The sequence below is a fragment of the Malaclemys terrapin genome, chromosome 7 (assembly GCF_027887155.1).
Source record: "Malaclemys terrapin pileata isolate rMalTer1 chromosome 7, rMalTer1.hap1, whole genome shotgun sequence".
Classification (NCBI taxonomy): domain Eukaryota; kingdom Metazoa; phylum Chordata; order Testudines; family Emydidae; genus Malaclemys; species Malaclemys terrapin.
This window is the reverse complement of record NC_071511.1, coordinates 40,605,335-40,630,252: the sequence shown is the minus strand read 5'-3', so window position 1 is coordinate 40,630,252 and position 24,918 is coordinate 40,605,335. Positions and strand designations below refer to the sequence as shown.

The 24,918-nt window shown below is 46.4% G+C and overlaps 1 protein-coding gene across 1 annotated transcript in view; it reads left to right on the top strand.

The window, feature by feature from the left end:
- The first annotated feature begins 6,172 nt into the window (after window positions 1-6,172).
- Window positions 6,173-24,918, top strand: part of SLC6A11 (solute carrier family 6 member 11) — a 191,515-nt gene continuing 172,769 nt past the window's right edge. Inside the window, exons 1-5 of the mRNA XM_054036296.1 lie at window positions 6,173-6,481; window positions 6,920-7,152; window positions 11,423-11,557; window positions 11,702-11,842; window positions 13,416-13,506. Of these exons, the coding sequence (XP_053892271.1) occupies window positions 6,933-7,152; window positions 11,423-11,557; window positions 11,702-11,842; window positions 13,416-13,506 (587 nt within the window). The 5' untranslated portion in view covers window positions 6,173-6,481; window positions 6,920-6,932. The remainder of the gene's footprint in view (window positions 6,482-6,919; window positions 7,153-11,422; window positions 11,558-11,701; window positions 11,843-13,415; window positions 13,507-24,918) is intronic.

Sequence of the window (24,918 nt, the reverse complement as noted above, 5' to 3'; positions counted from 1 at the left end):
TTTTGATGCATCATTTTTAACAATGGCCTTAAGTGAATCCACTGGCCCTTTTCCCTGTGGAGAGGAGGTTGGAAGTAACAACAGCTGCGAAGGCTGCTGCTGCCTTGATGCTCAGCTAGTAGCCATGGAGCAGAGAGGGGGCAGGAGGAATTCTCCTCCTCCAGTTTTCCCCAAGGTACAGCCAGGCTATTCGGGGAGTATGCTGGGCCCAGGAGCTGCCACTGCATGAAAAATGCAGTTTTAATCTTTTTAGTGTAGATGATCATCTTGCTACGAGCAAGCAAGATTGTAAAATAAATCAAACCTGGACCACCAGTCTCTTGTCTTATGTTTGCTTTGTTGCAAGATTTGCTCTCATTGAGTCGGTGAGTTCAGCTGTGATTGCATGCCATGTGCAAAGCTCCTGATGGACTTGGGCATGAATTCATGATGAGAAGAGTGAGCTGTAATTCTGGGTCAGTAGAGGAAGTGAGCTGCAACTTACATTCCAGAGAGAGTTTTTTTCCTCACTCAGATGAAGTTTTCAAAAAAGGGCAGAGTTAAACAATCAGTTTAAAAATGTGGAAAGCTTTACATTGCAAATACAGAACTGTGCTTGTACTACAGCATTCACTGGGGAAAGCAGTTAACTCCCTCTTTGAACCCTGAAAATGGTAGGGGACTGAATGTCTCAGGAACTCAGGAATGGAGTACAGCACCTACCATTGTCAGGTCACCAGCTCAAATCTTAACCACTTCAGTCATGAGCAAACACTCACAGCATCTCAATCTTCCTGTTGCCTTCAGTGGGAACTAGTTCATGCCTCTTATGCTGACTAACCTTAGTTCAATTCTTAGTAAAAAGCTGTCCACCATGGGCGGCATGTGTTGTAGACAAGGGGAGACAGTGCCACCCCAAACAGCCTAGCGTGTCCCTGTCCATACTCTGCCCCCAAGCCAGGCCCCCTTCTTCAGTTCCCAGTGGTCTTCCTTGGCCCAGTCTGGCTGGGGCTGGCCGATCTACCTGCCACTAGGACTTGGGGTGTCTGATGATGAGGCTGCGCTGTCCGCCTGATGCTCGGACCGCCCAGCACACCAGGGCTGGGGCCTTGTCCCTTAGCTGCTGGGGGGCCATGGTGGGGGTGCTCTGAGCTCCCGTGAGGTGGGGGGGGCAGAAGAGGAGGGAGAGAGGGGGCAGAAGGGAAGGGGTGGGACCTCAAGCACAAGGGAGGGGCCGGGGCTAGCCTTCTCCAATGGCTGGGTCACTGGCCACTCATACTGTCCATGTCACAGTTGACCCTGACTGAAACAGTGCCAACAGGGAGTCCAAGACCTGACTGGAGACTACACTGCCTTTATATCCCTGAAGGTGGCCCCTCCAGGTTAGGCACATTGGCATGGCAGGGTGGAGGAGCTTGCAGTGCAGCTCTCCGTGCAGTGTCTGTTCTATGGATAAATAGAAGACTTGGTTCCCTCATGCTGTAAATCTGGTATCTATCATGGGCATTGAATTCAGCAGACCCCGAAGTGTGATGGACAGGAGGGAGGAGTATGCAGGCCAAAGGCGGAAGGGAATAGAACTTACGGGCCATCATGAGCGAACAGGGGACCACAAACAGGAAGTTTGAGAGGGGGAGAAGGAGATCCCTCTAATGAACGAGCAAGGTGCAAGTACTAATCTTGGGGTGAGTGAGTTTGTTTGGCTGTTTGTGTTTTTCTTTCTCTTTCAGGTTATTTCAGTTAGAGTCAGTTGGGATTGTGTGTCTGGGGACTGTTTGAGCCTTTGTTCCCTGGATCATCTTTGATCAGCCTCAATAAGACTTATGATCACCCTCACCGTGTGGGATTAATGAGGGCGTAGGGCTGACCTAGGGGAGACGGCCTTAAAAGCCAGAGGCTAAGCGACCAAGGGGAGCTAGAGAACAGCGCCGGCTCCAGCATTTCTGCCGCCCCAAGCAAAAAAAAAAGCTGTGATCGCGATCGCCAGCGACAATTGGGGGGGGGAAGCAACGATTGGCGGCGGCAGTTCAGCGGCAGGTCCTTCGCTCCTAGAGGGAGTGAGGGACCTGCCGCCCCCAAATTGCCGCAGGTGCCCCCCATCTCCCTTGGCCACCCCATGCACCTACTTGTTAAGCTGGTGCCTAGAGCCAGCCCTGCTAACGAAGTGGGGACCGCAAATCGGGGAGTTTGAGAGGAAATTTGTGGGAGGCAGTCATAATATAATCGCTATGGTTAGGAAGGCCACATTGCCAGTGCCAACGCTGCCCCTGTCTCCTCCACCTACACCTGTATCCAGACAGACAACCTAACCATGGATGCCTCTACCCAGATCCTGGTGTGGATTTGCAGAGGCTGTGGCCTACATTTCCCACTCACAGAAAGCCAGGCTGGGGGGATCATCCAGGGTGAAAGGTGCCTGCTGGTGGAATCTCTCAGGAAGCAGGTGGGAGAGCTACAGGAAGAGGTGGCTAATCTGAGGAGCAACTGTGCCCATGAGGAATTCCATGAGAATATTCATATGGAGATGTCCAAAGCTGAGGAAGCTATCCAGATACAGAGGACTGCTGTCATGCCACCGGGGGAGGAGGATATGGCTTTCTCACAGGGAGGACACTGGCTGCTGGTTACTTCTGGCAGCAGGCAGTGCTCCACCCCTACTCTCAACCCACGCACCAGGGTGATGGAAAACCGATATGCTGCCCTGGCAACGAGCAATGAGGAATCGCCCCCAAAGGTGGAGGAGGAGAAGCCATGTACGCCCAAGGCTGAGAGGATCACAGCCACCACTCCCAGGAGGAAACGTAGGGCAGTGGTGGTTGGTGACTCTCTTCAGAGGGTGATGGAGGCACCTATCTATTGCCCTGACATGGGATCCTGGGAGGTATGCTGTCTGTCAGGGGCCCGTATCTGAGACGTTATGGAGGGATTGTCAAAGATCATCCGGCCCTCTCACTACTACCCCATGCTACTTATCCATGTGGGCACTAATGATTCTGTGAGGTATGACCCTCAGCAGATCAGAAGTGACTACAGGGCTCTGGGAGTAAGGGTGAAGGAGCTGGGTGTGCAGGTGGTGGTCTCTTCGATCCTTCCAGACAAGGGTAGGGGCCCAGGCAGAGACAGATGCATACTGAAGGTGAATGCCTGGCTGCGAGGATGGTGTTGCCAGGAGGGTGTCAGCTTCCTTGACCACAGGATGCTGTTCTGGGGAAGGACTGCTAAGCAGAGATGGGGTCCACTTATTGAGGAAGGGGAAGAGCATATTTAGATAAAGACTGGCTAAGGTAGTGAGGAGGGCTTTAAACTAGGTTTGAAGGAGGCAGGTGACCAAAGCCCACAGGTAAGTCAAAAACATGGAGACCGGGGAGAAGGGTTGGAATTTGGGGGGAACATTGGCTATTATAGCAGGGATAAGGGAGAGACAAGACAGAATGGGGGGCAGGGGGAATCAAATCAGTATCTTAGATGTCTGTATACTAATGCAAGAAGTATGGGGAATGAGCAGGAAGAACTTGAAATGCTAGTAATAAACAACTATAATAGTTGGCATCACAGAAACTTGGTGGGATAATATGCATGACTAGAATATTGGTATAGAAGGATACAGCTTGCTCAGGAAGGATAGGCAGGGAAAAAAGGAAGGAGTATGTAGGGACAAAATTAGAAAGGTCAAGGCACAAAATGAGATCAAACTAGCTAGAGACATCAAGGGTAACAACAAAAAAAAAATTCTACAAATACATTAGAAGCAAGAGGAAGACCAAGGGCAGGATAGGCCTATTACTCAGTAATGGGGGGAAAAACAATAACAGAAAATGTAGAAATGGCAGAGGTGCTTAATGACTTCTTCAGTTTTCACCAAGAAGGTTGGTGATGATAGGATGTCTAACATAGTGAAAATGAGGTAGGATCAGAAGCTAAAATAGGGAAAGAACAAGTTAAAAATTACTTAAACAAGTTAGATGTCTTCACCAGGGCCTGATAAAATGCATCCTAGAATACTCAAGGAGCTGACTGAGGAGATATCAAGAACCATTAGTGATTATCTTTGAAAAGTCATGGAAGATGGGAGAGATTCCAGAAGATTATAGTGCCATTATATAAAAAAGGAAATGAGGACAACCTGGGGAATTATAGACCAGTCATCTTAACTTCTGTACCCAGAAAGATAATGGAACAAATAATTAAGCAATCAATTTGCAAACTTCTAGAAGATAATAAGGTGATAAATAACAGTCAGCATGGATTTGTCAAGAACAAATCATGTCAAACCAACCTGATAGCTTTATTTGACAGGGTAACAAGCCTTGTGGATGGGGGGGGAAGGGTTAGACGTGGTATATCTTGACTTTAGTAAAGCTTTAGATAGTGTCCCACGTGACCGTCTCATAAACAAACTAGGGAAATGCAACCTAGATTGAGATACTATAACGTGGATGCATAACTGGTTGGAAAACTGTTCCCAGAGAGTAGTTATCAATGGTTTAGTCATGCTGGAAGGGCATAATGAGTAGGGTCCGCTTTTGTTCATATCTTCATCAATGATTTAGATAATGGCATAGAGAGTACACTCACAAAGTTTGCAGACAATACCAAGCTGGGAGGGTAGGATTATAATTCAAAATGATCTGGACAAACTGGAGAAATGGTCTGAAGTAAATAGGATGAAATTCAATAAGGACAAATGCAAAGTACTCCACTTCGGAAGGAACAATCAGTTGCACACATACAAAATGGGAAATGACTGCCTAGGAAGGAGTGTTGTGGAAAGCGATCTGGGGGTCATAGTGGATCACAAGCTAAATATGAGTCAACAGTGTAACGCTGTTGCAAAGAAAGCAAATATCATTCTGGGATGTATTAGCTGGAGTGTTGTAAGCAAGACACGAGAAGTAATTCTTCCGCTCTACTCCACACTGATTAGGCCTCATCTGGAGTATTGTGTCCAGTTCTACATTTCAGGAACGATGTGGACAAATTGGAGAAAGTCCAGAGAAGAGCAACAAAAATAATTAAAGGTCTAGAAAACATGACCTATTAAGGGAAGATTGAAAAAATAGCATTTGTTTAGTCTGGAAAAGAGAAGACTGAGAGGGGACATGCTAACAGTTTTCGAGTACAAAAAAGGTTGTTACAAGGAAGAGGGAGAAAAAGTGTTGTTCTTAACCTCTGAGGATAGGACAAGAAATAATGGCTTTAAATTGTAGCAAGGGAGGTTTAGATTGGACATTAGGAAAAACTTCCTAACTGTCAGGGTGGTTAAGCACTGGAATAAATTGCCTACGGAGGTTGAGGAATCTCCATCATTGGAGATTTTTAAGAGCGGGTTAGACAGACACCTGTCTGTCAGGGATGGTCTAGATAATGCTCAGTCCTCCCATGAGTGCAGAGGACTGGACTAGATGACCCCTTGAGGTCCCTCCAGTCCCATGATTCTATGATTCTTTGTTAGGTTTGCGTATTAATAAAAGGTGCATTAAGAAAGATCAGAGACAGGGGTGGGACCGTTGCCCTGAGCTGGAGCGCAGGTTAGCAGTGATGGACGCTGTGCCCATGAGGAATGAGTTGTGAGGCAAGATTCTGAGAAGGAACAGGACCAGCATCTGCCACCCGGGCAGATGGAGGCTGTGCCAGGCCTAACGGGTGGCAGGAATGGTGGTGGGGGATCAGAAAGAGATGCGGGCAGCACTGGCTACCAACTGCCCAGGGACAGTAAGACTCTAAAGATTAGAGGATGCCTGCTAACTGTGGGGGACCTCACTGGGCAGGATGGGGGCCTAACTAGCCCTGGTGCTCCCTTCACCCAAGTAGTAATTGATTAATAATAAACAGCAGCTGCTGCAAGGGTTGGGGTTCTGATCTCTTCCAGAACTGGGTTTGGCTGGGAGCTCCAGCTCTTCCCACTGCTGTCAGCAACACCCCGGTTCTCTCCTGACAAGCACAGCTGGAAGCTGGTGCAGTGAGCCCCCCTTCCCCTTCTCTTCTCTCCCGGGCTGCTCCTTGGGGCTGGGTGCAGGCTGCCTGCCTTGCCTGGAGAGCTCGCCCCCCCCCCTTCCCGACACACACAGCTGGAAAGGGGAGGGGGGCTGATGGTCAGTGGCAGGGGGCGGGGTAGCGAGCGGGCTGGAGATGCTCCAGATGCGATGCAGGGCGGAGGAGGCGGTGGGCAGACGGCGCTAGGTGGAGGGGGAGGCGGGTGTTATACCATCGCTCCGGGAAAGGCTGAGCAGTTGCAAATTCTCCTCCGCCGCGTGGGTAGCAGGGAGCGTCCCATCCCCTGCAGCCGGGGAGCCGGGCAGCAGCTGACAGAGAGAGGATAAGGCGCCCCTGTCTGTCCTCCTCCTTGCACCCTCCGTCCCCTGCCTGCGCCGTCGCCGGGCGCCTGCAGCTTCTCGGCTCCCGTGCAACAGGGCGGACAGTGGCAGTCCACGGGGATCCGCTCAGAGCCCAGCCGAGATCCAGCGACCCTGCCCCTCTCTCATCAGCACAGGCAGAGCCCTGGGTGAGTAGTGGGGGCGCCTGCTCTTCCGGGGAGCCCAGGAGCCTTTCATCCCCTTCCCCCTTGTATCTGTGTTGAACTGGAAGGTGTATGAGGCTGCAGGTCAGATGTGCTTGGGCTGATCTCTGTGATGGCTGAGAGGTTTGCAGAGCTGGAATCGCAGCAAAGGAAGGGATTTCTGAAAAGTGGCCGTTTGGGAGTCTTTAATTATCCTTACTGCACCTAAATGATCCCACACCACCTACCTTTTTTGGGGTGGGGTTAACTTATCTGATCTAGCAAAGTTGGCATCTCCTTCACTTTTAGCACCTTCTAGCAAATCCCTGTATGTCATAGGACATGTAAAGACAAAGATCAGATGACGGATTTGTGAGTGGTCGTTTGTTGTTGTGTGAAAGTGATTTAAAAATCCATACTTCTTTCTTATCCTTTCCCCCCCAGGCTGGACAGAGTCATGACCGCTGAAAAGACTATTCCCATAATTAATGGCAAGCCAGAAGATGCTTTGGACCCTGAAGCCTCAAGTACCAACCTGGTCCACAGCAACGATAAGAAAGTGCACGAAAGAGGCCACTGGAACAATAAGGTTGAATTTGTGCTTTCTGTGGCAGGGGAGATTATTGGGTTGGGAAATGTGTGGAGATTCCCATATCTTTGCTACAAGAATGGAGGAGGTAAGATGGCATCACATATAGATTCACAGCTCACCATAAACACATGGTAAATAAACAGTAAACAAATGCTTTGCGGTGACTTCTTGCATTGGTTGTAAAAAATGGGTGTTTGTAAGAGGACTTCAGGGCTCACGCTGCTATGGCAGCATTAAGCATTGTGTGGCTGTGTAAAATTATGGAACATTTTACTTATTTTTTTGCAAAATGTTTTGCACTTTCCTTTTGCAAGTTTTTTGCATCTGAGAAGTGTCATGTTTTTGTGAAGACAGTAATGCACTTACAAAATCTTGTGAAATTAAGTGGAAACCACATTGTACAAAAATGGCCTATGTGACTCAAAACTATTGTCACCCATATGGTCCCATTTTAGTACAAACATCTCATGAAAAAGAGACTAGTACACTATTAAAATGGGACTATATACTGTATGTTTTTGTGCATGTAAACATATACACATGCTGATGCTCTCAAAAACTAAACTAAATGAGAACAAAAAACAATCCTATTAGGAACAGCTACAATATAAAGTAATTGTGCATTTTCCAAAACAAGGTACTTTGCAAAGTCAAATGTATTTTTTTATAATGGTTTAATGGCTACATGGCAATCAAGGACTAAACTTTTAGGAGGATTGTTTTCTTATCATACTTGCATCATTGGTTTGTTCTCTGTTAAATCAGAGTCCCTTTAAATCAATTGCACCCAACTTTGTTTGCTTATTTTCTCCCCAGGGTAGAAAAGGAGGTTGGATTTGTTAGCTGCAGAAAGGATACTAGTCACTTTATTAAATATTAGAAATAACATTAGATACATGAAGTTGTGGAACACAGTAAACGAATGTTACTTAAGGGAGAAAAGCACAAGTTCAAGTTATGCAACAACATCACATATTTTTGGTATTATTTATAGCTTGTATGAAACACATAGGATATAATACAGTTATGAATAAACACTACCAGTGGAAAAATGATTAATCAAAATAAAAAGCAGTTTAGGAATATGGTCAGCTGGATACAGACACTCTTCCAATTCAGGCCTAAAACAGTAGTAACAGCAGATAGCTTAGGAAGAAAGCAATGTGCTTGGTAGCTGAGATGTACACATGCATAAAAAGACCTATTCATCAGTAAGTTTTCTCTGCCAACAATGCCAAATTTATCTCCATTGTCACTCCACTGAGTAACACCAGGGATAATCCTGACCCATTTTTGTTTGGTACATTTCTAAAAACTACTGTGCAGTAGTAGGTGTGTTTGCTTTGTAATTTGGCTTAGTTCCTTTTATTCCTGCACTTCGGCAAAAACGAGATAAAAAAGAACTCTGCTATTCTTAAGATGGTGCATGTTGATTTCTAATAGTGCTTTTATTATATAAAGATAACAATCTGGAAATGCAGAACATATTTGATGCTAATTTGTAAGAATTGTCCCAAGGGTTTTTCTGAGAAGGTAGAAGAAAACTTTGAGAAATAACATTGTGAACACACCCTTATCCCTTTGGTACCCTTTATATACTTGTTAGTTACACGTGTAGTATATCTACATATTCTAGCTAGTCAAAATGTGAAATTGCCATTTTCACCAATGTTAGCTTCACATTGAAAATATTTCAGTCATGTTTGCTGTGTAATTAGATGGAAACACATTTAAAATAAATAACAAACTCCAGCATCCTAAAGACAGAATGTAATGAAAAAAAAAAAAGACAAAATCCTGGCACCATTGATGCCAATGGCAATATTTTGTTACCTTCAGTGGGGCCAGGATTTCACCCAATCTGCTCTCAGCTCTTTGTGAGCATAGGTGCGATGCTGGAACTGAGATCAAAATTTGGCTTGTTTTATACATAGAGTTCCTGCATGTATGTGTAAAATGCAGATCAGGATTTATGAAAGAGCAGTTTTAATTATCTCAGTTTGTTTATGAGCATGGGAATGTGGTGATAATTGATTGTCCAGTAAGATAAATTGCTTTTTATAATTTTAGATCAGTTATTGTTTAGTTGGCTGACTGATTGTTTATGTGGAGAGTAGAAAGCGTGGTTCTCCTCTCAGTTACACTGGTGTAAATCTGTTGAAGTCAGTGGAGTCAGATCAGCATAAAACTGGTGTAAGTGAGAGGAGAATCAGTCCCAGAGAGTCAGATCTCACACTCCTGACTTAAACAGGTACTTACGCTAAAGTCATCAGGACTATGCATTTGAGTACACCAAGCAGGATTTGACCTAGACCAGCAATTCTCAAACTGTGGAGGTTTCACTGGAGGGATCTGCAGAATTAAGTATTTGGAGAAACCATGCATTAGAGAGGTTGGGAGAGGAAGTGGTCCCTGAAGAGAACTTTCTTTAGTTATGAGTCTGCAGACTGAAGTTGCAGGTCCACATGATGCCATGCTATACTTCTGAAAAGCAGGCATACTTTGTTTTATCTCCTGTTCTAGATCCAAGTGAGCGAAACATAATTCAACATTGCAATTTCCTCTGCTTTTTTTTATGATTAAAACACAGAATCACTGGTTATTTATTCTTGCATCTGAAGAAGTGAGGTTTTTACCCATGAAAGCTTATGCCCAAATAAATCTGTTAGTCTTTAAGGTGCCATCAGACTCCTTGTTGTTTTGGTTATTTATACAACTAAAAAGTTGTCCTGAAACAAAGTTCAGAAACATTTGGTTGGCTGTGAAGATTCAGAAAGTAAACGCATATTATTGGAGATACAGTCTAAAAAAGGCCAGTCGGTAAAGATACTTGCATTTTCAGAGAGCTGGTTGAGGGAGATGCCATTGCCACTAAAGCTCTGCAGTGTGTAGGAGAGGTGGAGTAGTGTGTGCTATGGGTGGCAATATTTTAAAATACATACTGAAGAGAAAAAGGAAATGCGACTGTGAATTTAACTTTGTCACTTTGAAATGGACTTCATGCTGGTTTAATTATTTCATTTAGTCTTAAATGAAGCTCTAATTAAAGAGTCAGGGTTGTATGTTCAGGAACTGCAGGCAATACGTTGAGACCTGGATTCTGCCATCCTAACTCATGGTGAGTAGTGCCTTATTCTGCCAGTAGCCCTCCAGAAGTCAATGGAACTTTTCACAAGCACTACACCATGTGAGTAAAAGTGGCAGAAAATTAGGTCCTTTATGAGTATTAGTTCACCTGGTTTGAGTATGAATCGTCTCATCCATCACTGCGTTTATTAGCCATCTTTGGTATCCCTTCCTCCCCCAGATGTATTTCCTTCTTCCCTTGCTTGGATCTAAACCTGTAGTCTGTGTGTGCTATATCTCACCTCTGGACTCATTAGCAGAGTAGTGTGCTGGATGGAGCTCTCTTTCTGTCTTCTCTTCTCTTCTCACTTGTTCTCTTTGCAGTGAAAAGGCTTCATCTTGTTTTTCTCAATAAAATCCATGGGGATTCAACCAAATGCAATCGAGATGAGAATTTGATCTAACACAGTTATCCTTTCTCACCTCTGTTAATGTATAACCCATTCTGATAATATTTATCCCTCCATGTTTGCAGGTGTTGAATGTAAATATTTTACAATCTGATTAAAGGAGTGTTTGTTTCCAAAGTTTAAATTACAGTAATGTACTATTTCCACTATACCTTAGTCAATGAAGGAAAGAATGGCATTTGCTACTGTGCAACTCTTTGGCACAGGACTGCACTTATATACTACATAATTTGTATTTAATCTTTCCTGTGGGAAGCTCAGAAAGAGCATGGATGCTTTGTTATTTTCCTAGTGTGTGAAGTTAACATTTTTAATTTCTGGTGTATATCTTCTTCTGATCAAAGGCTAAATCCTGTAAATAGTTCCATTGGTTCTCTGTCTATCTATATGATCCTCACCATCATAGTACCCAGTGCCTCACAATTCTTAATGGATTTTATCTTCACAATACCCCTGTGAGGTAGGGAAGTATTATTCCCATTTTACAGATGGAGAACTGAGACACAAGGTGGATAAGTGACTTGCCCATGATCATACAAGAAGTGTGAAGTTAAGCTGGAAATTGGATGCAGGTGTCTTGTCCTCTAGACAATACTGTAGGAGTAGAGTGAATAGACCGACCCATAGAAATTAATTTTCAGAATTTAGGACCTGACTCTTTCTCCCATGAGTTGTGCTTCCTCCATTGGCTTCAGTGGTACTACTCAAAGGAGTAAGAGTTTGTAGGATCCTTCCTTTGTTAAGAAAAGCACATTTTTCACTTTTCTTTAAAGGATCCTTGTTTTTTCTAACCAGCTCCCCATTGATGTTTGCTTGTAGGTGCTTTCCTCATTCCATATGTGATTTTCTTTATTTGCTGTGGAATACCAGTATTTTTCCTGGAGACCGCCCTGGGACAGTTTACTAGTGAAGGAGGTATTACATGTTGGAGAAAAGTTTGCCCGCTGTTTGAAGGTAACAACCAGTTCTTTGTTCTATTTTTTTTAATGCATTATATGTTTCAGCAAAAATAATGTTAAGCAAAATGCAGAAAAAAATATGGTCTTGGTTTGAAAAGCAAACGGTAATTAGTTTCTTTTCTGTATTTTTTTTCTCCAGGTATTGGATATGCTACCCAAGTTATTGAAGCACATTTAAATATTTATTACATCATCATTTTAGCATGGGCTATCTTCTATCTATTTAACTGCTTTACCACAGAGCTCCCTTGGGCCACTTGTGGCCATGAATGGAATACAGGTATGTCCCCAACAAACTTAATAACTATAGAAATACTTAAAAGTAATTGATTGGTAAATTAAACTGTAGGGGCCAAATTTTTTGCTGGTAGAAATTGGCTTAGTTCCATTGAAATCACATCAGCAGAGAATTTGGCCCACAATATTTAGCAGCGTTTACTGAAGAGTCCTGGTGTAGAATCTTGCTCATGCTTTTGTGGTGTGTTGTTTTTTTCTTGGCATTGTATAGACATTTGTTCTTGTCAAATGTAATGATACTGTACAGGATCAGAAGCTAGGCTTTTCTTAATTCTGAAAGATGCTATGGGCTAAATCCTGAGATCACCACTCAGGACCGTATCGTACTTCCACTTTTTTACACTCAGGGAGTTCAGCTTAAAAACTGATGGCACAATATGGCGCTCAGTTTTTCATCAATCATTCTTCAGACAAACTCCCTGTGAAACCAATGTGTGTCTTGCCTGCTTAAATGCTGAGGGAAAAATTGAGTAAGGATCTTTGTATCTGAACTTTTTATTCCGAGATCTATAACTTTGTTGTATTGTATTTTTCTGACTGTACCTGGGCCTACTCCTGCAAACCCTTAACTGCACAAATAAGACTGTTTGTTTGATTGTGTTGTGTGAGTGAGGGTTTGCAGGATAGGGCCCTGTATTTGGAAGGTTTGTCCTAACATGGTTATTACTTTATCAATCTGAATGTTTAAGTACTGTATTTCACTTGAAAGGAAGATCATAATGGTTTGTGGAACTGAATGCCCACTAATACTTTCATTCTCTAGTACTGTGTATTGGTTGTAGTTTTCATGCCATTGATTTTTTTCCCTCTTCCACTCCTTATATTACTGTTTGCCCTCACCCCTACTGTTGCTTTATGGCTTTGCCTCACTCCCATTGGGCCCAATCCTGCATTCCATGCACACCTAAAACACTCTCAGAAGTCCATTTGAATGTGTTAAGAATCCAGGATCAGGCCTGGTGGTGGTGGTAGGCTTCAGTGTCCTTTTTCACCTCCATGCAGTGACACCTAGCCAGTACTGATCAGTGTTCGAATAGTATGTGTCAGCTCAATAATGCTGAGCTGCTTTGATCTTGTCATCTTTTTTCCCCCTAAGAGCACACCAGAGAGTAACTTTCTCACTTGCCATATTATGGCCAGTGGATACATTGCTGGCAGAAAGTGATTCCTGAGCCAACTGTTGGCATTGGGAATTGTACCTTAGTTAGCCAGATGGCACGGGCTGTATGTTTTAACTCTCTAGCAATCACACCAGTTCAAAGCTTCTTTCTTCTGCCTCCCAACACTGCATTGGCTCTTGCAATTGTAGCTTCTCATTCAAAAAGTACTGTAGGTGAATGTAACATGCTGTGCAGGAATAGCTTCCTGGGATGAGTCTGTGTGACTCGATGATCAAAGTACACTGTAACAGAACTGACAATTCCATACTATTTTCAAATGCGTGGAAAGCCTTTGTCAGTTCAATTAGATTGGTGGCATTACATGATGAACATACTCTAAGCAGACAAGTGTATTGCAGATATCATAGCAAACTTTTTTTTTTTGTTCTTTTATAGAAAACTGTGTGGAATTTCAGAAACTTAATATGAGCAACTGCAGTCAACTTTCTTTACAAAATGCCACGTCTCCAGTCATGGAATTCTGGGAGTAAGTGTACATAAACTTTCCTTTCAATTCAAGTATGATTAGCTTCCAGTATTTTTGACCATGCACAGCTAAGTCTGACTCCTGCAGCCATAGGTGCTGGTGCTGGGGGTGTGGCAGTATCACCTGGTTTGAAGTGGTTGCCATTCTATACAGGGTTTACAGTTTGATTCAATGTCTCTCAGCACCCCACAATACAAATTGTTCCAGCACGCCTGCCTGCAGCCCTTAGCAATGTGAAAAGCTCAACTGGAAACTGTTCTCACGTATAGCAAGAAAGTCAGAGTAAGAGTTTAACCTGTTATAGGATAATGGAAAGGAGACTTTCTATTCTGTGAATAACATTTTCTGTTTCCTGTGGAGACATTCTTTTCGCATAGGGCTCAATCCTGTGCCTCTATGGTGCATGGAAGTTTTGCCACTGACTTTAGAGAGAGTAGTATCAAATCCATATTTGCTAGAAGATGGTGGAGAGAGCGGGTGATTTAAAATATTTGTTATCTAGTTCTTCAGTGCATCTTTTTCTTATGAGAGATGCACAGTTTACATTATTTGAGATAACTGCAACACGCTTTTCATAAAGGCAAAGTTGCAATAATCTATTAACATACTACATTATACATTACTTGTTCAGGATCTGGTTAACATTCTAAGAACCTGGCTAGAGATTCTGTCTTGCCAGCTAGGGAGCCTTCCTCCTCTGAGTATGCTAGGGAGGATGTTTGAATTTCTAAATATCTATCCTCTTTTTGGTGCTTCTCTTATGTAGGTATTTGGTGTAAAAGCTTTCCCATTACCAGGGCACTTCCTGTTTTACTATATCACAATTTCATGGGATGAATCCTCACATTTTTCCAGTAATGTGCAATACAGAATCTAGCTGATAACTATAAAAAATAAATTAATGTGTGGCTCTATTTAAAATGCAGATACTTTACTGGAGCATTAAGTAAGCAGGTCAGGGGATCTTTAGGAAGCTGGCATGACAATTGGTATTTTGAGCTATTGTCTTTCATTATTTTACAATGAAGAGTCTTATGGAGATATCCCATCTCCTAGAACTGGAAGGGACCTTGAAAGGTCATCGAGTCCAGCCCCCTGCCTTCACTAGCAGGACCAAGTACTGATTTTGCCCCAGATTCCCAAGTGGCCCCCTCAAGGATTGAACTCACAACCCTGGGTTTAGCAGGCCAATGCTCAAACCACTGAGCTATCCCTCCCCCCAATGATTATTATATGATTATTTACTCATCCCTAATAATAATAGGAGTGGTTTGACTGTCTTATATCTCCATGATTTTGATTTATTAGTTAACATAGTGATAGTTAATATCTATTGACAAACTGAAGGCTTTTTTTAGTGATTTTTTTACTTTGAATTGTATTAAATTGATTATTTTTCAGTAATGATTAATTTAACAAAGTGTATATATAACTGTACATTTGTTCTGTGGAAGATACAGTGTACATTAGGACTTGCAAAGATTGAGAGCATTGTGTTTAAAACAATGTCACTATTTAACATTACCAAGTATTTTAATGGCATATTCTAATCACAGTAATCTGCAGACAGAACCTTATTCTGAAGCTGTTCAGTGTATGGAGTCTTAATCACAGCACTTAGACATGGGAAATATCAGTTAGGCCATGTATTTGGACCAGCTCCCAAGGGAGAGTGTAGAGCGGTTCGGCCGGGCTCGTCCCCCTCTGGGGCGGCGGGAAGCCAGACCGCCTTGCTACATTAGTCAGGTGTGTCGGGGAATTAGCTTGGCTGTGAGGGAAACAGTCCGCAGCTCCGGCCCTTTGGCCGGGGCTGAGCAAACAGTTCAGTAGTAGCAAGCCCTGGCCCTGGGTCATGGCGGGCAACAAACAGTCAGTAGCTCAGGCCCTCAGGCAAGGGCTGAGCAAACAGGTTCAATAGCAAATCTCCTGGCTCTGAATAGCCGGGGAGAAGGGGAGACTGCCACCCATGAGGTGGATGGCAGGGGGGATGCAGGCCCACCCACTCCACTGCGTCCCAGCCCGGAGCCCTAGCAGCAGCAGAAGACCCGCTGCTGTGTCAGTGGGGATCCTGACTGCAACACACTGACATTGGCTTTGGCAGTGTTGCAGCCAGACATGTCAGCTGTCCCCACGCTACTTCCTTCCTCCCCCTCTAGAGGTACCTGGGTCCGGACGGCGTCCTCCATGGGGTCACACACCATGGGCTCCTCGGGGTAACTGGCGAATGGTAGGCCTGGCAGTTACTCAGGGTAATGGGTGAGCGGAAGGCTTGGTAGCGTCTCTGGGTTTGGGCTAGCATCTCTGGGCATTGGCTGGTTGGGCCAGTCCTCAGTTCGGCCACTGATCGCCATTGTCTCCCCACTGGGAGCTACACCACAGGCGTCTGGTCTCTCTGGTGGCCAAGCTTCAAGAGAGCTCTGGGCTTTTATACTTCCTGTCCTGCGCCTTGACCTCTGAGGGGCGGGCGCACGGTTTGCTGGCTCCGCCCACTTTGGTATCTAGGGATGCTCGTCCCCCTTGGGGGCGGCAGGGAGCCAGACTCTTGCATACCTCCCAGGTGGGACAGGAAGTCAGCATTAGTGTGGTCCTTGCCTGCCCTATGGCAAACCGTAAAGGCATAGGTCTGGAGAGCCAGGTACCACCGCTGTATTCTCATATTATTGTCTTTCATTTTATTCATCCACTGAACTGGGGCGTGGTCGGTGACTAAGGTGAACGGGGCTCCAAGAAGGTAGTAACGTAGGGCATCACAAGCCCATTTCACTGCCAAGGCCTCTTTCTCCACGACAGCATAGTTCTTCTCCCACGGAAACAATTTCCATCTGATATATAAGACGGGATGGTCTTCCCCATATATCTCTTGGGACAGGATGGCGCCCAGTCCTACCTCCGAGGCATCCATTTGGAGGATGACGTCTCGGTTGAAATTTGGGCTGTAGAGGACCGGTTCACAGCAGAGACTCTTTTTGAGTTCCTGAAAGGTGTCTTCGCATTACGGGGTCCAAACCACACGTCGAGGGCTGTCCTTGATTAAAAGGCCGGTCAGAGGACCAACGATCAACGCAAAATGGAGAATGAAATGCTGATAATAACCGGTGAGGCCCAAGAACTGTCGCACCTGACGCTTTGTGGTGGGAAGCGGGCAGGCCACCAGGGCCTGGACTTTTCCCACGAGAGGCTTCACTTGTCCGTTCCCTATGGTGTAGCCCAGATAAGTAGTCTCTTGCCATCCAATGCAGCATTTTTTTGGGTGGTCTGTCAACCCAGCGGTCCACAGGGATCTCAGGACTGCCGCTACCCGCACCAAATGATCCTCCCAGTGGCGACTGTAGATGACCACATCGTCCAGGTAGGCAGCTGCATAGTCTCAATGGGGTTGGAGGACACGGTCCATCAGCCACTGAAACATGGCTGGGGCCCCATGGAGGCCAAACGGCATCCAGATGAATTGGTACAGATCTGTTGGGGTGGCAAACGCGGTCTTCTCCCTTGAAGCGGGGTCAAGGGGGATCTGCCAGTAGCCCTTGCTGAGGTCAAGTGTGGTGAGGAAACGAGCCTCCCCTAACCGGCCAAGCAGCTCATCTACACGTGGCATAGGATATGCGTCAAATTTGGAAATGGCATTGACGTGTCGGAAGTCGATGCAGAGGCGCCGCGTCCCATCGGGTTGGGTACTAGCACTATCGGACTACGCCATTCGCTCTGTGAGGGTTCAATTACACCTAGCTCTAGCATGGCTTGTACCTCTTCCTTGATGATCTGCTGCATGCGGTGCGGCAAGAGCCTGGTAATTTCTTGGATCACTACCCCAGGTTCTGTCTGAATGGTATGATAAACCAGGGTTCTGTAACCCGGCTGGCTGGTGAAGGTTCACAGGAAGGCTTGCAGGAGGCACCGGGCTTGCTTGTGTTGTTCGTCCGTGAGGGTCTCCGCGAGCTGGGGCCCCTGGTGTCTTGGGTTAGGATGGCATGGGGGCCCAGTTCTGGCTCCGGTGGGTAAGGGTTAATTAATAAGCCCTCGCGCTCCTACCAGGGCTTCAGGAGGTTGACATGGTACCGCTGGGTTTTCTTACGTCGGTCTGGTTGGTTGACCTCATAGGTGACGGGCCCAACCTTCCGGACCACCTTGTAGGGACACTGCCAGCAGGCCAGTAGCTTGGACTCACTCGAGGGCAGGAGAAGCAGGACCCAGTCCCCAGGTTTAAAGTCGCGGCTCTGCATATCTCGGTTATATGTTCGTGCTTGAGCCCTTAAGTTTTCCCGGGCAAGCACCCCGGCCTGAGTGAGGCGTTCTTGGAGCTGGAGGACATACTTCAAGAGGCCCCGGGTTGGTGATGGAGCTTGTTCCCAGTTTTTACGCATCAGGTCAAGCAACCCCCGTGGGCAGCGGCTATACAACAACTTAAAAGGGGAAAACTTCGTAGAGGCCTGGGGCACCTCCCAGATCACCAGAAGCAAAGGTGGGAGTAGCTGGTCCCATTGGCGTAGTTCTTCTGGGGGGAATTTGCACAACATGTCTTTTAGAGTACAGTTAAACCGTTCAGCCAAACCGTCGGTTTGTGGATGGTAGATAGAGGTGCGCAACTGCTTGATCCCCAGGAGCCTACACACCTGCTGCAGCAGTTGGGAGGTAAAGTTGGTGCCCTGGTCCGTGAGAATCTCCTGGGGCAGGCCTACACGAGCAAAGACTTCATGAGCTCGCCCACGATGGTTCAGGCGGTGATACTCCGCAGCGGCACTGCCTCTGGGAAATGGGTAGCATAATCTACTAGGACCAACACATACTGAAATCCCGTGGTGCTTTTCGGGACGGGCCCCACCAGGTCCATGGCCACGTGTTCAACGGGTGTTTCGACTATGGGCATGGGGGACCAACGGGGCCTTGGGTGTCCGTGGGGGTGTCTAGCTGACACTCTGGGCAGGAGTTACAATAGTTAGTTACTTCCTGATGCACACCGGGCCAGAAGAAGTGTGTCAGTATCCGGGCTAGAGTCTTCTCATGGCCCAAGTGCCTGGCAGCAGGGATGTCATGGGCGAGTTTCATTACTGCCCACCAGTGACATCGAGGCACGAGTAGTTGGCTCTGGGGTTCTCCAGTGCATGGGTCCCATGCGACCTGATAGAGCCGATCCTGTTGCAGTTGGAAGTGTGGCCACTGCTTCGCCCGGTGCGGGTCAATTACGGCCCCATCGACCGTGGCTAGTTGCTCGTAAGCGTGACTGAGGGTGGGATCTGCCCTTTGGTCACGACAAAAGTCAGAGTGAAGCAGGGGTTCAGGAGCAGCTTCTGGAGGGGACTCTTCTTCCAGTCCACTGGGGTCTGGTGCCTCCTTCCCCCCCCCCCGACTGGGTCTCAGGGAGGCTCCCTTCCAGTACTGGGGTAGTTGTGGGCCTCTCGTTGGCATTGGAGCGGAGGACTTCCGGGAAGTCTGGCCAGTCCCACCCCAGGATCACCGGGTAGGCGAGCCGAGGAGCCAGGCCGACCATCGATCGCGTGACGCCATCCACGGTCAGTCAGACTTGGGCACTGGGGTAGGGTCATACGTCGCCGTAGATGCATTGTAGATGGATCGTCCCCAGGCGTGGGTCAGCCTGGAGGCCTAGGCTTTGGCGAACCAGCGTCTGGCCGCAGCCTGAGTCAATTAGGGCCAAGGTTGGGCAATCCCCGACAACCACTAGCACCGTAATCTTAGTGGCTTTTGAGCGTCGGGCACAGTCTTCTCCCTAGCAGACCTGGCTGAAACTGCAATCCATCTTGGTGCAGTCTCGCTGTAAATGGCCATATTTCCCACAGGAAAAACAGGGTCCGATATCCGAGCGCCCAGGCCGGGAGAGTGTTCTTGCCTGGCCTCTGGGAGGGCTTCGGTTGGTCCCTGGGGCATATGGTTGAGGTGCCGGGGCTTGTCGAATCGGGACCTCAGCAGGTTGGGGTCGGGGCTCCGGACCCCGTGACGGATTTCGAGGTTCGCTCCAGGTGGCCTCCCTTTTCTCTGGGTTAGGGCGCTCCGGTCCCACTGGTGCTTCGGCAGCGAGGAAATCCTCCATCAGGATGATGGCAGCAGTTAAGGTCGTAGGCCGATGGCGGAGGACCCAGGCCCTCCCTCGCGATGGGAGTATATGGACAAATTTCTCCAGAATAATTTGTTCAACGAGCTCATCTGTGGTTCGCCTTTCAGGTTGTAGCCACCGCTTGCAGGCTTCCCTCAACTCTTGGGCTACCATCCAAGACCCCCATAGGGTAGACCAAGCTCTGGAACCGCTGTCGGAAGGTCTCCGGGTTAACGTCCAAGACATCTAGGGCTTGGTCTACACTAAACCCCCAAATCGAACTAAGGTACGCAACTTCAGCTACGTGAATAACGTAGCTGAAGTCGACATACCTTAGTTCGAACTTACCGCCGTCCAGACGCGGCAGGCAGGCTCCCCCGTCGACTCCGCGTACTCCTCGCGGTGAGCAGGATTACCGGAGTCGACGGGGAGCATTTCTGAGTTCGATTTATCGCGTCCAGACTAGACGCGATAAATCGAACCCAGAAGTTCGATTGCCTGCCGCCGAACCAGCGCAGTAAGTATAGACAAGCCCTAAGTTTGCCGTCTTTACCTGGGTGTAGTCCCAAGCTGTGTCTGTGGACAGACCCTGATATACAGTTTGGGTGGTCCCGGTCAGATATGGGGCCAAAATAGTAGCCCATTGGTCTTGGGCCCAGCCTGCGACTAATGCTACCCTTTCAAAAGTTACCAGAAAAGCTTCTGGGTTGTCATTGGGGCCCATCTTTGTCAACTGGATGGGAGAGGCTAGGCTGGGGGGCCCAGTGGCTGGGGCTCTGCAGGACAGGGCAGCAAGGTTGCCAACTGCTGCAGGCATTGCTGCTGGTGGTCCTGGTTCTGGCGTCCCAGCTCCAAAATCAGCTGTTGCTGTTGGGTCCCGAGTTGCTGGACCAGCTGCTGCTGCTGCTGGAGCTGGGCGGCCTGCTGCTGCTGTTGGCTTTCGGCTAAGAACTTAATAAGCTTGTCCATATCCATGGTTGCTCGGGCACGCTCCACCGCAGATTCCTTCTCACAAGGATCGGGGATCAGTGCCTGCATTCTCCACCGCGTGTAGAGCAGTTCGGCTGGGCTCGTCCCCCTCCGGAGCGGTGGGGAGCCAGATCGCCTTGCTACTTTAGTCAGGTGTTTCGGGGAATTAGTTTGGCTGTGCGGGAAACAGTCCGCAGCTCCGGCCCTCTGGCCAGGGCTGAGCAAACAGTTCAATAGTAGCAAGCCCAGTCCTTGGGTCAGGGCAGGACAACAGTCAGTAGCTCAGGGCCCCAGGCAGGGGCAGAGCAAACAGTTCAATAGTAGCAAGCCCAGTCCTTGGGTCAGGGCGGGGCAACAGTCAGTAGCTCAGGGCCTCAGGCAGGGGCAGAGCAAACAGTTCAATATTAGCAAGCCCAGGCCCTGGGTCAGGGCAGGGCAACAGTCAGTAGCTTAGGGCCTCAGGCAGGGGCTGAGCAAACAGGTTCAATAGCAAATCCCCAGGATCCTGGCTCTGAATAGCTGGGGAGAGGGGGAGACTGCCACCTGCGAGGTGGGTGGCAGGGGGGGATGCAGGCCCACCCACTCCACTGCGTCCCAGCCCGGAGCCCTAGCAGCAGCAGAAGACCCGCTGCTGTGTCAGTGGGGATCCTGACTGCAACACACTGACATTGGCTTTGGCAGTGTTGCAGCCAGACTCGGGTCGGCTGTCCCCAGGCTACTTCCTTCCTCCCCCTCTAGAGGTACCTGGGTCCGGACGGCGTCCTCCACGGGGTCACACACCATGGGCTCCTCGGGGTAGCTGGCGAGCGATTGGTTTGGCAGCTCCTCGGGGTAACTGGCGAATGGTAGGCCTGGCAGTTCCTCAGGGTAATGGGCGAGCGGAAGGCTTGGTAGTGTCTCTGGGCTCGGGCTAGCATCAGGCATTGGCTGGTTGGGCCAGTCCTCGGTTCGGCCACTGATCGCCGTGAGCTACACCACAGGCGTCTGGTCTCTCTGGTAGCCGAGCTTCAAGAGAGCTCTGGGCTTTTATACTTGCTGTCCCGTGCCTTGACCTCTGAGGGGCAGACGCAGGGTTTGCTGGCTCTGCCCACTTTGTTGTCCAGGAATGCTTGTCCCCCTCCGGGGCAGTGGGGAGCCAAACCGCCTCGCTACAGAGAGCTCTGCATTGACATAATTTACTTGCATGTCAGCATGTGCCATTGTCTTTAGCTTGGGCTTAATTAGCCACACCTTGGTCTGAGCTTTCCATGGCAGGGGCTATTGTCTAAGTATGTGGTATTTGTTGTAGAGGTTCATTTCAATTGCTGTATATGACTACTGCACTTGAAGTACCACATTCACATCAGTACAGATACACCTGCCCCCTACTTATTGTCAAGGCAGGTGGAATGTGAAAATGAGAAGTGTTGCAGGCTGAGAGAGGAGGGTTGGAGCATACATACAGGAGGATGGTACATACAGGAGGCTAGTCAGTGGTTGGTTAGGGGAAATAATACCAGCCAGATGTGAAAGGACGGTTCATCTGATGGACACCCTGACCAGGGATACAGTGACCATCCTTCAAAACTATCCTTTGATCATTAGATCTCCTTGCCACAGTTCTTGAGTAATTCTCCATGCTTACAAGAGTTTATTTAAGAAAAGATGAGTAGTCTTTTCTACTAGAATCTCACTAATCCATCTATTTTATACCTTATGTCAAAATACAACCGCCTCCCCACTTCTCAGGAAAGATTTCATAGTAGAGTAGTGGGGAGAAGTCTTGACTTCATTATTTTTACAAACAGCATTATGGTACATTTACTAGTAGTGTAGGATAATTAAAAGTAAACTGTTGAACAGTTATCATAGTAAATGAATAAAGTATGATTTGTGATGCATTAGCCTTGTTTTTCCATTGTGCTTATTTGCTTGCTCATTAATTTCAAAGTTCAGCAATGCACAATGGGTCACTCAATTATCAATGCAAATTGGCAAGTTTAGTTATATCAGTATAAAAGGCCTTAAAACAGATTTGTGGCTTATATCCTTGCGGTTACATTTTGTTATGAAATGCCCTGCTTTGGACTGCCTTAAAACAGTGCTCCCTTGCTAATAGGACAGAAATGCAGACACTGTTATTCTGTTCTTTGCCTCCTAAACATGAAGACAAATATGATAATAAATCTTAACGTGGACCTGAGTCACAATGGATTTTGAATATTCTGAAGTTTGGAGAGATTTGGGTCTGTGGCTTTAGGTGAGAGTTAGAGGCCAATTATGAAATTGGAAGGGGTGCACATAAGTTTAACAGTATGCTCAAAAGTTTTTAAAGCCAAAATATATGAGAGCATAATTAAAATATTATTTTAGAAGAAGGTTCCTAATGACCTAGTCTCCCTAAGGTAGTAAATACATACTTGATTTGGGACATCAGATAAACAGTTCCAAATTAACATCCATGCTTTCTGTGAGCATACCACATCTGTTAAGAATCTACAATGCAGATACATTTTGTTACTTCTCTAGAGCTGCATTTCCTCTATTGTGGTGTGTAGACAAGCTGCTGATAATGCTAACAGTTTACTAGCCAAAAGAGCTTAATACAATCAAACTGTTACATGTTTTCCCTGGCCAAGTAAAACTGATGTGGCGTAGCTTTCTCCGTTGGAGTCTGAATAGGTTATAATCCTGCTGAGAAGACGTTTGTCTAGTTAAAATTTAAGTAGGTTAAGCATTGCATGGTTTCAGAATTTAGCAGACATGATCAGGAACTGAGTAAAAAATAAACCAACCAACAAATTTAGGAATATATTTTGTTTAAAAAAAAAATAACCCGAAGAATTGTGGTTATTTTCTAATGGCTGGACTGAGTGATTAGATTTAGAATGGCCAGATGATTACAGTTCCATTATGTGCTTTGTGTCTCGGGCATTTAATTACGTGGCTATAGAATGACCTAGTGATCTATATATACAAAATCACAGTGCAGTTTGCAAAGAGAGTAGTAAATAAGAGGAAAATCCATTACAAGTCTAGTGAACTTGTACAGGTAGGTGTCTTGTGACTCATACAGAAATGTAATTGAACTTAACCAGAGGTCTTGTTTACACAGTACTGATTTGCTTTTTTAGATTATCTTGTGCTTGTAAACTGAGTTGTCTAGATTGCTCAGGGGGGTGTAGTCCTGCTCTGAACAGCTACAACATGGGTAAATCACTGGCTTTTTGTTCTGTGTTTGTACAACACCTAGCACAGTGATGCCCTGGTCCATGTCAGGAGCTCCTAGTTGCAGTTGCAATACAAATAATAAATATACTTTGGCTCATCCAAATGCTTCATTGTGCTCTGGAGAAGCCACCTCTTGGAATAAGGGTTGTTCAGTCTATAATCATCCAGTCCTGATATAGACTGTCAACAAGGGTGTCAAATAATGATGCTGCTTTCTTGCCTTGTGCATTTCCAACTCATGTAGAGTAGCTATCAGAAGGGAACTTAGGTCCATACCGACTCAGGCTGGATTCAAAGTCAAACTTTAGAAGATAGATATTCCTTATCCAGATACTATCTCCTAAACAATCCAATCCTCTCTTTTTAAATAACTAATAAGATGCAGGACCTTTTTCAATAAGAAGGTTATAAGCAGATTTTCTGTGTCCCCCCCCACACACACTCTCCTTTGGAGTTTGATCCTGTGGCCATTCAAGTCAATGGGAAAACTCCCATTAACTTTAATGGTGCCGGATCAAGCTTTATGTCAAGCTGTGCTCAGCACATGTGATTTTCCAAGAGAAGGAATTAGGGTGTTATGTATTCGCTGAACAGCATGCAAGGGGAAGTAGACAAATGTATAGATGTGGGAGAGAAAGAAAACAGAGATTTTCAACTCACAGGCAGATGCTCCAATGGTCATCCTTAAAAAACCTATCCTTTGATAAGTAGATCTCCTTACCACAAAGTTTTTGTTATTCTCTATACTAACAAGAATTTATGTAAGAAAAAAATTATCCAGCTTGAAAAGTTAGGGTTATAGAGATTTATATTTGCATAATGCTGTATATTTCTCAAGTTACTGTTATGGGTCTAAGATACTTAAGCTAAAAAATATTTAAGCTAATACACCTCTACCTCGATATAACGCTGTCCTCGGGAGCCAAAAAATCTTACTGCGTTATAGGTGAAACCGCGTTATATCGAACTTGGTTTGATCCGCCAGAGTGCGCAGCCCCGCCCCCCCTCCCCCCCCGACCGCTGATTTACAGTGTTATATCCGAATTCATGTTATATCAGGTCACGTTATATCGGGGTAGAGGTGTATTTATAAAGGGTACACAAATTGCTATATATTGAAGAGCAGAACATAGCTGCATCAAATATCAGTGGATGTTAGTAACAGGGGCTCAAGTTGGACTTGACTT